This window comes from Papilio machaon, chromosome 25, assembly GCF_912999745.1.
Source record: "Papilio machaon chromosome 25, ilPapMach1.1, whole genome shotgun sequence".
Taxonomy (NCBI): domain Eukaryota; kingdom Metazoa; phylum Arthropoda; class Insecta; order Lepidoptera; family Papilionidae; genus Papilio; species Papilio machaon.
In genome coordinates this window covers 2,813,270-2,826,807 of record NC_060010.1, presented here as the reverse complement: position 1 = coordinate 2,826,807, position 13,538 = coordinate 2,813,270, and the positions used below count along the sequence as shown (strand labels likewise).

Sequence of the window (13,538 nt, the reverse complement as noted above, 5' to 3'; positions counted from 1 at the left end):
CGATATATAACTTTTTTTATCTGTTCGTAAACCTTTTGGAGCGTGTTTTATAATTTGTGCTCTGTTAGAAAAGTGGAAAAGACAAGGGGCATGTATTTTTTTATCTAATTAAATGTGGACTTTTGCTACAGCTTTTATTTGTACCAATGTACATAACTTTTTGTTATAAATAAACTTATTAGCACTTAACTATTATACTTGTTGTTAAAAGGTGACATAGTAGAAAGATTAACTTTTTTTGTGAAATCATTTGTTTTGTTTGTTAGTCTAAGATTATTTATTGTTGTTGTTGGACACACCGGAACTTCGATTTCCTGATTACGAGCAACATTAACTTTGGAATGTGAAAAACAACAGCCTTTTATATTTATTTACTAGATCAATTCATTTAATTTATAGTATAGAATAACAATACGTATAAAATAAAATAAAAACGCTTTATAATATTTATTTTATACACTTTACATTATTTATACACTTTATATATATTGTGTTGTTTTTAGTTTTTTTGTATTCTAAACTTTTGTACTTATCCTTCTAACACTGACATAACTAATGCGAAAAACGACATGCCGGTTTTAATGAACTGAAAATAAAAATTGAATTCAATATGCATGTATTAAAATCACACAACTCACGACCTTAATACAATAATAGGTAGGCAGAGAAAATGGACTTCCTTTTGGCTCAGTTATAACACATCTCTCTTGCTTCTTCAACATACTATTTGATTAAATATGATTGAATATCGATGGACGCAGAAGGCGGAGAACTGAACACAATGGAAGACATTGGAGATCTATTTCCAGCAGTCAGCAGATTAAGATGATGATGATGATGATGATGATATGATATTATGTAAGATTGATAATTTACCCATGTAAAAGTTGGTAAAGATATTGTTATAGATCCGAAAATATACATCGGCATTCCTTTACTAACGGCCATTTTGAAAATTAAGACACCTTTTATATGTTTCTTATCGAACAGATACCATTTTTCTGTGACCGCCAATTCAAAATTCTCACACTGAAATTATTAGACTATTAGATTATTTTGTACCATGATTGACAAAAATACTGCTTTCTCTGTTTCATCAAGGCTCTATCAAGGTGATTGAAAGGGATGGCTATATTGTATTGTTGCGACTCTTAAAGCCATAGTTTTACAAGTAGCAACCATACCCAGCATTAATTATATCATAGTACTAGCGGTCGGTTGCGACTTCGTCAATGCAGAATTTGAAGATAAATGTAGCCTATAATATGCCCGCGTGCATCATCTACCTTCCCGTTCAAGTCCAGTCTAAATCAGTCCAGCCAGTCCGAAGATTACTCGAAACAAACGTAACCTTGCGTACAGACACAAAGAAAGACATAGTGACAAACAGATATACACAATAATTTTAAAAATTGGTTATTCGTTATCAACAACGCAAATACTACATCTTGTGTGTGAATTTTTTTTTTCTAAATTACATACAGAAACTCATTTCTCTACTAATTCTTATCCTCTTTTATATAAAACTTAATATAGAAATGTAAGTAATAGTATTTTCTTGAAAAAATATTTTTATAAAACGTACAATGCAATACGTACCTCATTTTCCACTTGTTGGCCAAGTAAGCATATCATTAAAACAGTAAGAATAAAATAAAGATTGTGTACATAATATTTCATTGTGTCTGCAGCTAATTTATTCTGTAAATAAAACATGAATAAAATGTTAAATAACGTCTCAGATAGATACTTGAATCTCTGTCATAATAGTTTTATTTCATATTTGTTTTACTTAGTAAAACGTTAGAAATCTCACATCATGGGTTGAAAATCTTTTTTACGATATGGTGCAGAAATATAAATAATTATAATCTTAAGAATAGTTTTTTTTTTTAAATGTTATTGCTCTGAATGGGGATGAGGAATCTTGCGTTTAATATCAATAAGCTTTAAAAACTGAATTTAAAACTTTACTTACAGAAATGGCTATTTTCACTGAGCACATACCAACCAGCATCAATGCAACAAGTATTAACGTCAAATAAAATAACTGACATACGGAATTGAGACGGTTTATGAATCTGAAATTACAATTTATATAAGAAAAAAAACAGGTTGGTGACAGGCAGGCGGCCGGCCGTTAAAACTGAAGCCAAAACTTTAAGGTTTATAAAACCTTGTGTACCGACCCCACGTGAGTAGGAAAAGGCCAGGGAGATAATGATGATGATTAACTATAAATTAAACCACTCTTACGGCATGGATTCCATTTTTGTTAAGTTTGAAATTATAGGAAGGAAAATTGGTTTTCAAAGGAGACGGGCTGTATAGAAAAAGGAACGTTATCTTTTTCGGTACATCCATTCTTTTATTTATTAAAAATGGCAAATGTCCAGGGGCAACGGTCATTTTGCCATTTTCGCGATGCCAAGTGAATTGCTTGTCTGCTACATTGTGCTATTATTATAAAAACACTACAAATGATTTTACTAATATTATAAATGCGACAGTTTAGATGGATGTGGATGGGTGTTTGTTTGAAGGTGTGACTCAACGGATTTTGATGAAATTTCACACAGATGTAGAACATAGTCTGGACATTTTTTTTATTATTACGCGCGGAGTCACTGGCGACATCTAGTAGGAAATATTGATGGATACTTTGTTTAATAACAACTTAAAATTTAGTATTCAAATATAGTACAAATACTTACCTTTTTAATTTAACGTAACGTTTAAAACATTGTGATAAAATTTCAGTACAACAGTATTGCCAATTATCCTTGTTATCTGTCAACTGAATTGACAATTCATTAAGATTTTCTAAAATAAACGTAATGATCTTCAACTGGCGTATTGTTTGACTTACTAACAGTATTATTGTAGATTGAAGTCCAGGATTTGCTAAAACAAATTTATAACAAAATTAACGGTTTATCGGATGTAGAAGTATCCGTTACGTTCCCAAGACCATAATAGTCAGAAAAGTAATAGATGCAGCAATCATACAGTACAATGAATAAAGTAAGAAGTAACAGTTGACTTATAAATACGGTAAAGGTCATTGGCAATAAACTCTATGAAACTTTGGGGAAGAATACGAATAAAATGTCAGTTCATGTTTCTAGTTAAGGAAAAATCTTGTAATTATTGAGAGCATTCCCAAAAATTAAAATAACTGGGTTACAGAAATTATATTACTATGATCTAAGTCTAATTAACAGTGGTAGACGCCAGCAACAACATCAGTTGCACGAATTGGCCGGCTCGTCCGGTGAAATACCACGACCACACAGAAGACAGGCGTGAAATGGAAGTAATCCCGCGTTTCGTCTGATGAGTGTGGTACCGGAGACCTAATTTTAGTCCTCTTACCCTTCCCACCCTTTTCTTATAAGGAAATGTTGGGAAGGAGAGGTGGATTTGATGGAGGAGATGCATAGGGAGGTTAAATAATATTTTTTGTGCGTCTTCTCCGTCGATTGAGGGTAGGCAACACATCTACAATTGCGAATGTCTATGGGCAGCGGTCGCTTCGCTAGTTCGGCGAATTCATGTGGCCGTTTGCTAGTTTGCCACCTTGTAATATAAAAAAAATGCCACTGGGCAATTTAATCTTTTACTTCATATAAATATCTTAAACTCACCAATGCAACATAAGTAACTAGAGTAAGCTTGAAATACGAACGAAGCCACGTATACGTAGAAGTTTTCCAAACTCCACGGGAACCACATATCAAAAGCTGTAAGAAAAAATATATTTTAAGTTGCACCTAGATCTTGCTACTTTCAATGTTTAAAAAATTTTGAGATTAAAATTTAACACAAAACTATTAGAGAAATGTTTTTGGGATGTGTAGTTTTTTTTTAATTAAGTAGCGTATTAACAGTGGTAGATCCCGCTCCGATATAAAAATATTTGTTGGATGCGTGAATAGGTCGTGTCTACAGCTGAAATACCATGACACCATAGAACACAGACATCAAGTGCAAGTAATTTCGCCTTTTGTTTGATAAGTGTGCTTTCTAAGCCTTATTTTAGTTCTATTTTCCTTTCCACCCTTTTCTTATGAGGAAAATATAGGAGAAGGGGTGAATTTGATAGAAGAAGACGCATATGCAGGGAAAATATTTCTTTCTATCCGTCTGTGATCAGCGGTCGCTTCGCCATTTCGGCGAATTCATGTTGCCGCTTGCTTTTTTGCCGTCATATAAAAAAAAAGATAAAGTTCGAAACAAAAATATTATTAATAATTATATTTAGGGGGCGTAGTAAATTTGGTGACGAAATTCCTGTGACTTCTTTAGACTTTGCATCAAAATCATTTTAAGATAGTGAGCTTTGCATTACACGCTCTTAAGCCTGATGTAAAATCTACGATCTAAAATGCGGAGATAGTATGTTATAGTACATGTACATATATATCTAAACTTAATTAGAAATAAACAAAATAAGAAAAAATGAGTTGGTTTATTTTTCCGGGAGAGATATAATTATGTATCAGTCGTGATGGTAAGCAAAAACCAGATGAATGCGTTACCAAACATTTTATAAAACGAAAGGAGATAAAAAATTAGATTGGTTTAGGAACAAAGCTTTTTCTCATTTACAAGAAAATTCCAATAGTAAACCAATTAGCTTCATTATATAAAACCGATAGCGTATACGAAAATATCAGTACTAACCTAATAACCTCAAAGTATTGTCCTTAGACTTGATCATCTGATAAATGGCACAGCACAAATAAAGTGTTACGCAGACCCCTCCAATGATGATGTAGGTTTTTAATAAAATTCTAGCGAATCTAAAAAACTTCTCTTCGGATTCTTTTACCAAATCTTTTAAATCTTTCAATAGACCAGTGCAATTACTTTCCAAAACGTGAACAATCAAAGGCATATCTAACAACGAGTCTTTGAAAACCATCTCTTTAAGAAAGATCTGGAATTTTCTTCTAAAAAGCAAACATACGCTTAAAGAAGTAAACATGATGACTCCAGTTGTCCAAATGCAAGCGCCTTGAATACACAAAAGCATATTATTAAAATGAAGTATAACAAAAGCTGAAGTAAAAACGACCGTTATAAATCCATGAATGTAATTCGAAATTTGAAATATCAACCATCGTTTAGATAACTGATTGGTTTTAGAGAAAAAAGAAATTCCAGCAAACCGAAGAACTCTATTAAACGTTTGAACTGTTTCGTCCATACTTGACTGATACTTTACAGTGATTTAACAATGATAGATTTCATTTTCTTTTATAAATAAATATTGGTACAATCTAGTAGAAAAGTCGTTTTGTATTTTTAGATAAAATTTCATATATCCTTTATATTCAAATTGTAGTAAACGCTTTTATACAGCACTATCGGCTTGAGCCGGCTTCACATGGGTGGTCTTTTTTAAATATTTCATAATGATATTAAATAAAACCTATGTATAGGGATAATGTAGCATTCTAATGGTAACAGAATTTTTGAAACCTTTACAGTAGTTTTTGAGTTTTTTCGTATTAATAAATAATTCTTCTTTTTAACATTACTAGATGTCTCCCAGGATTCTGTCCGAGCGATATTTAAAAAAAACTATGTGTTCTTCCAGACTATGTTCTACAACTATGCCTAATTTCAAAGAGTTTTCGTTGTGCCGTTCTGGAGATACCTTCAAACAAACAAACATCCATCCATCCAATCTTACACATTTATAATATTTGTACGAAGATTGTAGATGCGTCAGCTTTGCTTATGTTCATATTATTAAAGATACAACTTGGACTTCTTCATATTTTATGAATTATTCATATTTGAGTTTATTAATTTTCTTTACATCCAATGCTATTGTGTTCATAAGTGTACTATATCAAATGTATGTTTTAAAAAAATTGTAAAATTTATGGGAACGGGACAAGTGTTCTTTTGTACTATAATTGTTTGATTGACACCTCTTTGATATGACGAGATTAACACTCTCAGCAAAATAAGGGGGTGAAAACGTTTTTAATTTTGTTTACACTCCCCTTTAACTTTGGAATATTTTTCCTTGTATTCTGTTCTAGTATTTTTACTTACAGGCATATATTTATGTGTGGTATATAATTTGTTTTAGACGTAAATAAACACTGTTTAGACAAAATTTAATCATAACACATCTAATTTTTTTTTATTTCTCACAATACATAAGAAAAATTCTATGTATTATTTCATTGTAAAGAAATTCTAATTGATTTATAAATAGTTAATATTTGAGTAAATAGATATAAAAGAAAGTCGTGTTAGTTACACTATTTATAACTCAAGAACGGCTGAATCGATTTGACTGAAAATTGGTCTTGAAAATTTGACTGAAAATCGGTTTGACTGAAAAAAACCAGGAAACGGACATAGGATATTTTTTACCCCGTTTTCTATTTTTTTATCCGCGCGGACGGAGTCGCGGGTAAAAGCTAGTATGGTATATATATAAATTAAAAAATCATAATGTTAGCTTATTTGTTTATATTAAACGCAAAAAAAAAAAATGTTGCAGTTTTATATTCTATCATATCGTCACATAATTTTGTTCAAAGCATACTTTTATTATCATCATTTCCCTCAAAAAACCACTATTCATCAATGTCATACTTCAAAAGGCTCACTTCCATTCTTTAATTTCGCCGACGGCGTTTTTTTTTGTAATAAAAATGTGATAAGTCTCTTTCCACTTACATTAAATTATGATTCTAGAATGTTTTTAATAGCAATTATATTTCTTTTAAATAATTTTATTAAGGACATTATTAAGCGTCGTCATAATTAATACGTCCCCACTGAGGGGTTCAGAACCTACCCCAAGTTAAGAGTGACTAGGACATAGTCAACCACGCTGGCCAAGTGCGGGTTGACTTCACACATATTATAGAATTTCTTCTCCAGATATGTGCAGCATCACGATGTTTTCCTTCTCCGTAAGAACGTCGGATAAATGTACAAATGTAAATCGTAAGTCGAAAAACACATTGGTACATAGCGCGATTCGAACCCAGGACCTGCAGATTACTAGTCAAGAGCTACAAACGCTACAATTATGCATACGATATAGTTTTTTTTTCTAAAACCTCAACATTTTCAATTTGTATGTTCTGTAACTTTAATTATATTGTTGGTGCAGAGCTCTTACTGTACTAAGATGCACCGAAATGTCGCTTCCCATTGTTTTCTCTTTTAGTATTAACCTTGCATAAGTATTAAAAAGCATACGCTAAATGAACGTGCGTTTCCAGTAACCGAATAAGAAACCTTGTAGTAAAGTCATTCCATTTTTTCTGTTCTCTTAATATATAATTCCATTTCCTTTTTTGGGAATTGTGAGGATCGATCAATTCTTTTTTTCATTTATTTTTACATGAACTTATGAATTCCTCATCTTCTGCATAATTACAGTAGTTAAACATAAGTCTAACAACAAAATATGAGTAAAAACTGTACTTGGTTTATGTAACGACTAGCTTTTGCCCGCGACTCCATCCGCGTACCCATGTCCATAGCCTATGTGTTCTTCCAGACTAAGTTCTAGATTCGTTGAGCCGTTCCGGAGATACCTTCAAAAAAACATCCATCCGTCCATCTAAACTTTCGCATTTATAATATTATTAAGATTTATTTTTAGTTGCACATGTATTATGCGTATAGTTTGCATATGCAATTAGTGATGCACTCGTATTCTTGCGGTCGAGCCGTCGAATTTCCAGCGCTGGCTCAGCAACGTTAATATTTGTTAAGGTGCTTCACAATTCTCATTGCAGCTGGATAAAGATAATAACAAAGAATATCTTTTTTTATTTTACACAATATTTACCTCAATGTAATAAAAGACAAAGACGTGATAAAAGGGTTACTGGAAAATTAAAAGTTGACAATTTACATATTTCATAAGTTATGTGTTACGTAAGCAATATGATTCACTAAATCTTCTTCAGCACTACACACTAAGGGTCTGTTTCACAATACCCTATAAACTGCTAGATAACGACTTTAGATAAAATATAAGTTCCAAGCAGCTTATTAGGGACTTAGGCAATATTATTTTAAAACAGGTCCAAATATTTTGCTAGTTTAATGGTATTTTTTCTACACAGATTATCCAATTCGATTGGTTAAAATTTTTAACTTTTGTCAATAATATTTATATTATATTGAAATGGAACTTTCAAGTAAAGAGTTCTTTTGTTTTTTCTTGATGTTTTAGAAATAATACTAAAATTACAACGAGAATAACGAAAATATGAAATTCTTAACGTTCAAAAGTATATAAATGTTTTCGAACACGTTTATTTCTAGAACGTTTGATTTTATAACATCTCCCGCTCTTCAACAATTTTATGTTCGGAAAGTAAAAAATCTACAATGTGCAGCAAACCGCAAAGATTTTAGGAGTTGCGGACTTTATTTGTTTCCAATATTTATGTCTCACTTAGCAAAGTGTAACCGTATTAGCTAACAGTTTGTTGCGAACGGAAACACTTATCTTTGCTAACAATGTAAGTTTTTATTGCTTCTTATATTGCTTCAAAGTTCAATGCGAGAAATTTTCTGAACTTAATTTTAAAATTTTAGATACTTAAAGAAATCAAATTATTAATATTAATGTATTTAAATCTATAGCTAGATGACATAAAAAGTTTTTATACAGTAGAAAAACTGTCATTAGTATTAGCAAATAGAAATGCTATAAATGCTCTCGCTCCTGCAGTATACCCAATAACTAACCACACAGTAGACAGACGTGAAGTGGTAGTAATTCTGCGTTTCGTCTGATGAGTGTGGTGCCGGAGCCCTAATTTTAGTCCTCTTTCCCTTCCCACCCCTTTTCTTATAAGGAAAGGATGGGAAGGGGAGGTGGATTTGATGGAGGAGGAGATGCACAGGAAGGTTAAACATTCTCTTTTTGTGCGTCTCCTCCCTCGTCGTTTGAGGGTAGGCAACGCATCTGCAATTGCGAATGTCTATAAGCAGCGGTCGCTTCGCCATTTCGGCGAATTCATGTAGCCGCTTGTTCGTTTGCCACCTTGTAATATAAAAAAAACTGTTTCAGTTCGGCAGAAAATGTAATAAAACTCATATTCTGTATACAATCTTCAATTTATCCAATAAAATGTATAATAATCATCAGGAGTGGATTGATTCGTAGTACTTCTAGCTATCACACGTTTCATTCTGTTCCAGAATAATTCTGACTGTGGTTTTTTTCCGAGCAGATCCGGACATCTGAAAAAGAAAACAAATTTCTACTAACCTATTTATTTATTAAACTAAACCTAATCATAGTGTAACTATAAATACTTTAAAAGTTTCTTTAAATAAAAAGCGAAAAGATAAAAATATCTTCAGATATTTGTTTATAACCACTACCGGTAAAAATTCAAACTGCAAAAATCTCTAAAGACTTCAAAAAAACTTTTTGTTTAAAATCTTTAAAAAAAAACTTGCAGTATGCTTCGATAATAGTTTTAACTATTTTTTATTTCTAAGCAAAATTAAAGCATAATTAAGCTAAAAGTATATAAAAGGAACAGTTACTTGTAAATTTCGTTTGTTATCAGGTTATCGTTCTTGCACCTTATCGTCCACTGCGTCCAATATTTAAATCCCTCCTTGTGGAATATATCCATGGCGCAGGCTGTGTCGTCAAGAATATCATCATCCAAAAGCGCTGAAAAATATAATACAATTGTACTCGTAGTATGACTTGTTTATCATTCAGAGAGAAATTTGAATGAAGGAACAGAAGACGTTAATTCTGGCTTGTTTTTTTTTTTTTCAAATCCTAGTCTTTGTTTTGTTGCATTTATGAAAAAAATCACCTGTCCCGATGTTCTTCATCAAATAAAACTGAATATATGAAATTTTGCATATTTTCATAAATCGTGCGATAATCCAATATTATGATGACATAGTGTTGATCTGGTTTTGAGCAGGAAGCCATTTTCCAGCTCAAAAGTTGTGTCGTTTTATTAAGATTCCTATATCCATATATATAACCTCATCTTGTGTGGCCTCGTTTCAAACATCTTGACGAGTAGTTTCTCTTTTTTATAGTTAACTAGCTTTTACCCGCGACTCCGTCCGCGCGGAATAAAAAAAATGCACACAAGATAAAAAAGTTCCTATGTCCGTCTCCTAGTTCTAAGCTACCTCCCCATCAATTTTCAGCTAAATCAGTTCGACCGATCTTGAGTTATAAATAGTGTAACTAACACGACTTTCTTTTATATACGAGTGTATAGATTTTATTAACAATAACAAAATAAAAACATGTTTTTTTAAAGTTTGCTTCTTTAATTATTTATTTTTCTGTTATAAAAGTGACATACTTTAAATGTCAATTAAAAATCAGTACATAAGTGACCATATTGTAGCTACTTTAATTTTGTTTATCTACTTCTACAATATATTGTTCTAATTACTAACCTTCACAAGTTATATTGCATTCTCCACCTTTTTTCCCTTCTCTGCACCATCGACTTGGAATCTATAAATATATATAACATTACAAAATTAAGCTTACCAAGCAAAAGTTCAGTTTTTATTTATTTTACTAACCTGATATAATCCATAGAATTTTCTACCACTGGGTGTTACAACCATTGCTCTCGTATCTCTGTTACTCACTTTTTCTATCAAACAAACCCCTGAAAATTAACAAAAAAATCTAAGATTTTTTTTTAATTATCGTCGCTTCTAGTATTGAATATTATCTATGGTATAATGAAAAAAAAAAGAAAAATTATTTATTAATATTTGTAATTTTAGTGTATATTCCCAACAGTGAAAGAATTTTTCAAATCGGTTTAGTAGTTCCGAAACTATATCATTAAATATTTACTTTAAAGAAAAATGGAGAAACTGTTTTTTATAGAAAAATGTTTCTAAAGAATACGTTTAGGTAAATACTTTAAAATTGAAATTAATTATATTTCAACCAAATTAATGAACTAAATACATATTTTTCGTTTATTTTTGTGGAGTAGGAAGTAATAATAACTATGTCTAATTCTAAAATAAAGACAATTATTCTAAGTGATTCCAAAATGCTAATGCGTAGATAAGCGCCGTACGATTCAAACAAAACGGAATAAAAACAATGCCTAATAGTAATACAATTACATAAATATACATGGATTTTTTAGGCGACCTTTTGTTTGATTCGCACAAAATTTAGTGTACTTTGGTACAGTAAATTTATGTGAAATTTGTGCGACGCAGTTATAGAATTTATTCATTATGAACAAATAATAATTAATCACTAAAAATATAGCGGATTTTTCGAATTTCGCTGATATTTTTTAATGGTGGATAAACCTAGACTGGCACACGCACACGCACACACATAAGTTGCATTTCTACACAACATAGGAAATGAATGTGTGTTGTGTGTGCGAATTTAGTGTATCTTAAGCAATAATGGCCACTAAAAATCAGGAATCATTTGCCCTTTAACTTTCTCCCTCCAATAAACAATTAATCTTTCTAGTAAATATAATACCGGCAAGTTATTAAATACACAGACATAAAATACAGCCTTACTTAGAGCAACACATTGTTAAAGTACGATAATATCAAAAGATTAAAATTCATTACATTTTTATCTACAACATATTTTTTTCTTTTTATAACGTTGGAAGCACTTACATTGTCCGAGGAATACGTCATTTGGTAAACCAATACGTATCAATTCACGTACCAGTTTGCATCTTGTTTCGAATCTTTTCCCGTCTATGTTTACGACAAGTAAATATATAAAAACAACAAGAACACGTGCGATACGCATGACTAATGTGAAGTACTGACGATTGTATAGTTCAATGTCAATGGTAGACTAGTTGGTATGTTTATAGCTATAGCACATTCTTACTAATATTATAAATGCTTACGAAAATTTGGATGGATGTTTGTTATCACGTAATTTCAAAACCACTGGACAGATATGGATTAAATTTGGCATAGATGTAGAACATAGTCTGAAAGAACCAATAGGCTCCTAATTAAGTTTTTTTTAGTTTCGCACAGACGGAGACGCGAGTGACATTAATAAAATGTAACGTTATAATGTATAAACTTGTTGAGCTGCGTATGATTTTTTTATCCTTCAAAATCCTTCATCACAAAGTAAGAAGTAATGATATAATGATTCTTATTACAAACAGTACTGTTAGAGATGATTTAATTGCCATACAAACAAGTTTTGCCTGAACAAGTTTAGTTTTATAACAATCTCCAGACATAACGGAATATTTTAAAGTAGCTCAAGCGACAACTAAGTGTCTAAATAATTATAAAACTTGCATTCTGACGAAGCAATAATGAAATCACAATAATTTTTATAAAATCTTTCAATTGGGATAAGGTTTTAACCAACGGTGGTAGATGCCAACAACAACAACATTTTAGTCCACTTTACCTTCTCACTATTTTCATAAAGTAAAGAAGGGAAAAGGGAAGGATTTGATGAAGGACGGGCCTATGCGTCCCGTCCTCTCGGTAGGGAAGCTACTCTCCTTCTGTGCATCCCCTACTCCGCCGATTATCGTATCTATAATAGCGGATGTCTATTTATTTTATACGCTATTTTAGCGAATACAGGTCGCTGCTTGCTCATTAACCACCTTATAATATGATTAATTGATGTTTCTAAAGAAAATGTGGTTATTGTGAGAAAACTATAAAAGATAGATATGTATATGCTATCGCGCATAACTTTCATTTAGCACATTTAAAGCGCTACAATTCTTCCATACATAATTTTTATGTAGGTCCCATAGTTTAGCCTACGTAAGCGCTGAAAGAAAATATGTACCTAATTTTCGCAACACATTTTAAAGCTAAATTCAAAATCTACTAGTCTTTTAGTTATTTAAAAAAAATGGGACCCACCTGCAAGCACTTCCTTTCGATTTAAATATTTTTTATCAAAATGGGACCACCAGGGGCGGAGTTTCGCGGTAACACACATAAAAAAAACAGTCGAATTGATAACCCCATTCTTTTTGAAGTCGGCTAAAAATCCGAAACGTTTATACTAATCATAACATCATTTCACTCACTCTCTTTAATAAAACAGAGATTAAAATATGTTTTCATACACATTTTTCGGTAGTAGAAGCCTACGGTTAAGAGATCTTATTATTAAAATATTTATTATACTTACAATTACCCAGAAATGTTTTCTCGATCAGTTTCGTCCTTTGCAAGGCCGTTGCTAACCTGCATCTTGTAAATTTAATCCCTTCCACATAGATTAAAAAAGTAAACAGTACGAAAATATGAAATTTGTTCATTATTTATTGTAACAACATAGTAATGCTGTGGCAAAACATTAATTAAATTGATTTTAAATGTATTTAAAAGTTAATGTTGACAAGATAGTTATCAGTTCTTTGATAAAATATCTATAGCAAGTTACATAAATAATCGAGATTACATGAAGTATATGAGGTAAAAAAGATTCCAGAAGATTGATTAAGAAGATTTATTGGTGATTTTTGAGACTAATATAAAAC

At 31.5% G+C, this 13,538-nt stretch overlaps 2 protein-coding genes across 3 annotated transcripts; both read right to left on the bottom strand.

Annotated features, from left to right (window-relative positions):
- Positions 1-529: 529 nt before the first annotated feature.
- LOC106710992 (odorant receptor 4-like) lies at positions 530-5,212 on the bottom strand. The gene is made up of 7 exons (XM_045684119.1): positions 4,687-5,212; positions 3,648-3,743; positions 2,715-2,904; positions 1,979-2,081; positions 1,600-1,701; positions 877-1,029; positions 530-586 (listed from the first exon to the last, which is right to left on the bottom strand). Exons 1-7 carry the CDS (start codon positions 5,210-5,212, stop codon positions 530-532), a joined length of 1,227 nt encoding a protein of 408 aa, XP_045540075.1.
- Positions 5,213-9,107: 3,895 nt separating this feature from the next.
- On the bottom strand, positions 9,108-13,336 carry LOC106711008 (lysozyme). Of its 2 annotated transcripts, none has more exons than XM_045684287.1 (5): positions 13,187-13,336; positions 10,582-10,670; positions 10,450-10,510; positions 9,559-9,691; positions 9,108-9,246 (listed from the first exon to the last, which is right to left on the bottom strand). In XM_045684287.1, the coding sequence occupies exons 1-5, from the start codon at positions 13,314-13,316 to the stop codon at positions 9,117-9,119; spliced, it is 543 nt and encodes a 180-aa protein (XP_045540243.1). In that variant the 5' UTR covers positions 13,317-13,336; the 3' UTR covers positions 9,108-9,116. The 2 variants fall into 2 exon arrangements, with proteins under 2 accessions (XP_045540243.1, XP_014358706.2); XM_014503220.2 differs by lacking the exon at positions 13,187-13,336 and adding an exon at positions 11,671-11,822.
- Positions 13,337-13,538: the final 202 nt, after the last annotated feature.

Bases quoted from the DNA above. Each gene is read 5' to 3' on its own strand.
- LOC106710992 (XM_045684119.1), bottom strand. From the start codon at position 5,212: ATGGACGAAACAGTTCAAACGTTTAATAGAGTTCTTCGGTTTGCTGGA. The intron at 3,744-4,686 runs GTTAGTACTGAT...TTTTTCTTACAG, and splicing joins CAATACTTTGAGGTTATTAG to CTTTTGATATGTGGTTCCCG. The intron at 1,702-1,978 runs GTAAGTAAAGTT...TTTTATTTACAG, and splicing joins CAGTGAAAATAGCCATTTCT to AATAAATTAGCTGCAGACAC.
- LOC106711008 (XM_014503220.2), bottom strand. From the start codon at position 11,809: ATGCGTATCGCACGTGTTCTTGTTGTTTTTATATATTTACTTGTCGTA. The intron at 9,692-10,449 runs GTTAGTAATTAG...TATATTTTTCAG, and splicing joins ATGCAATATAACTTGTGAAG to CGCTTTTGGATGATGATATT. The intron at 9,247-9,558 runs GTAACTGTTCCT...TTTCTTTTTCAG, and splicing joins ATAACAAACGAAATTTACAA to ATGTCCGGATCTGCTCGGAA.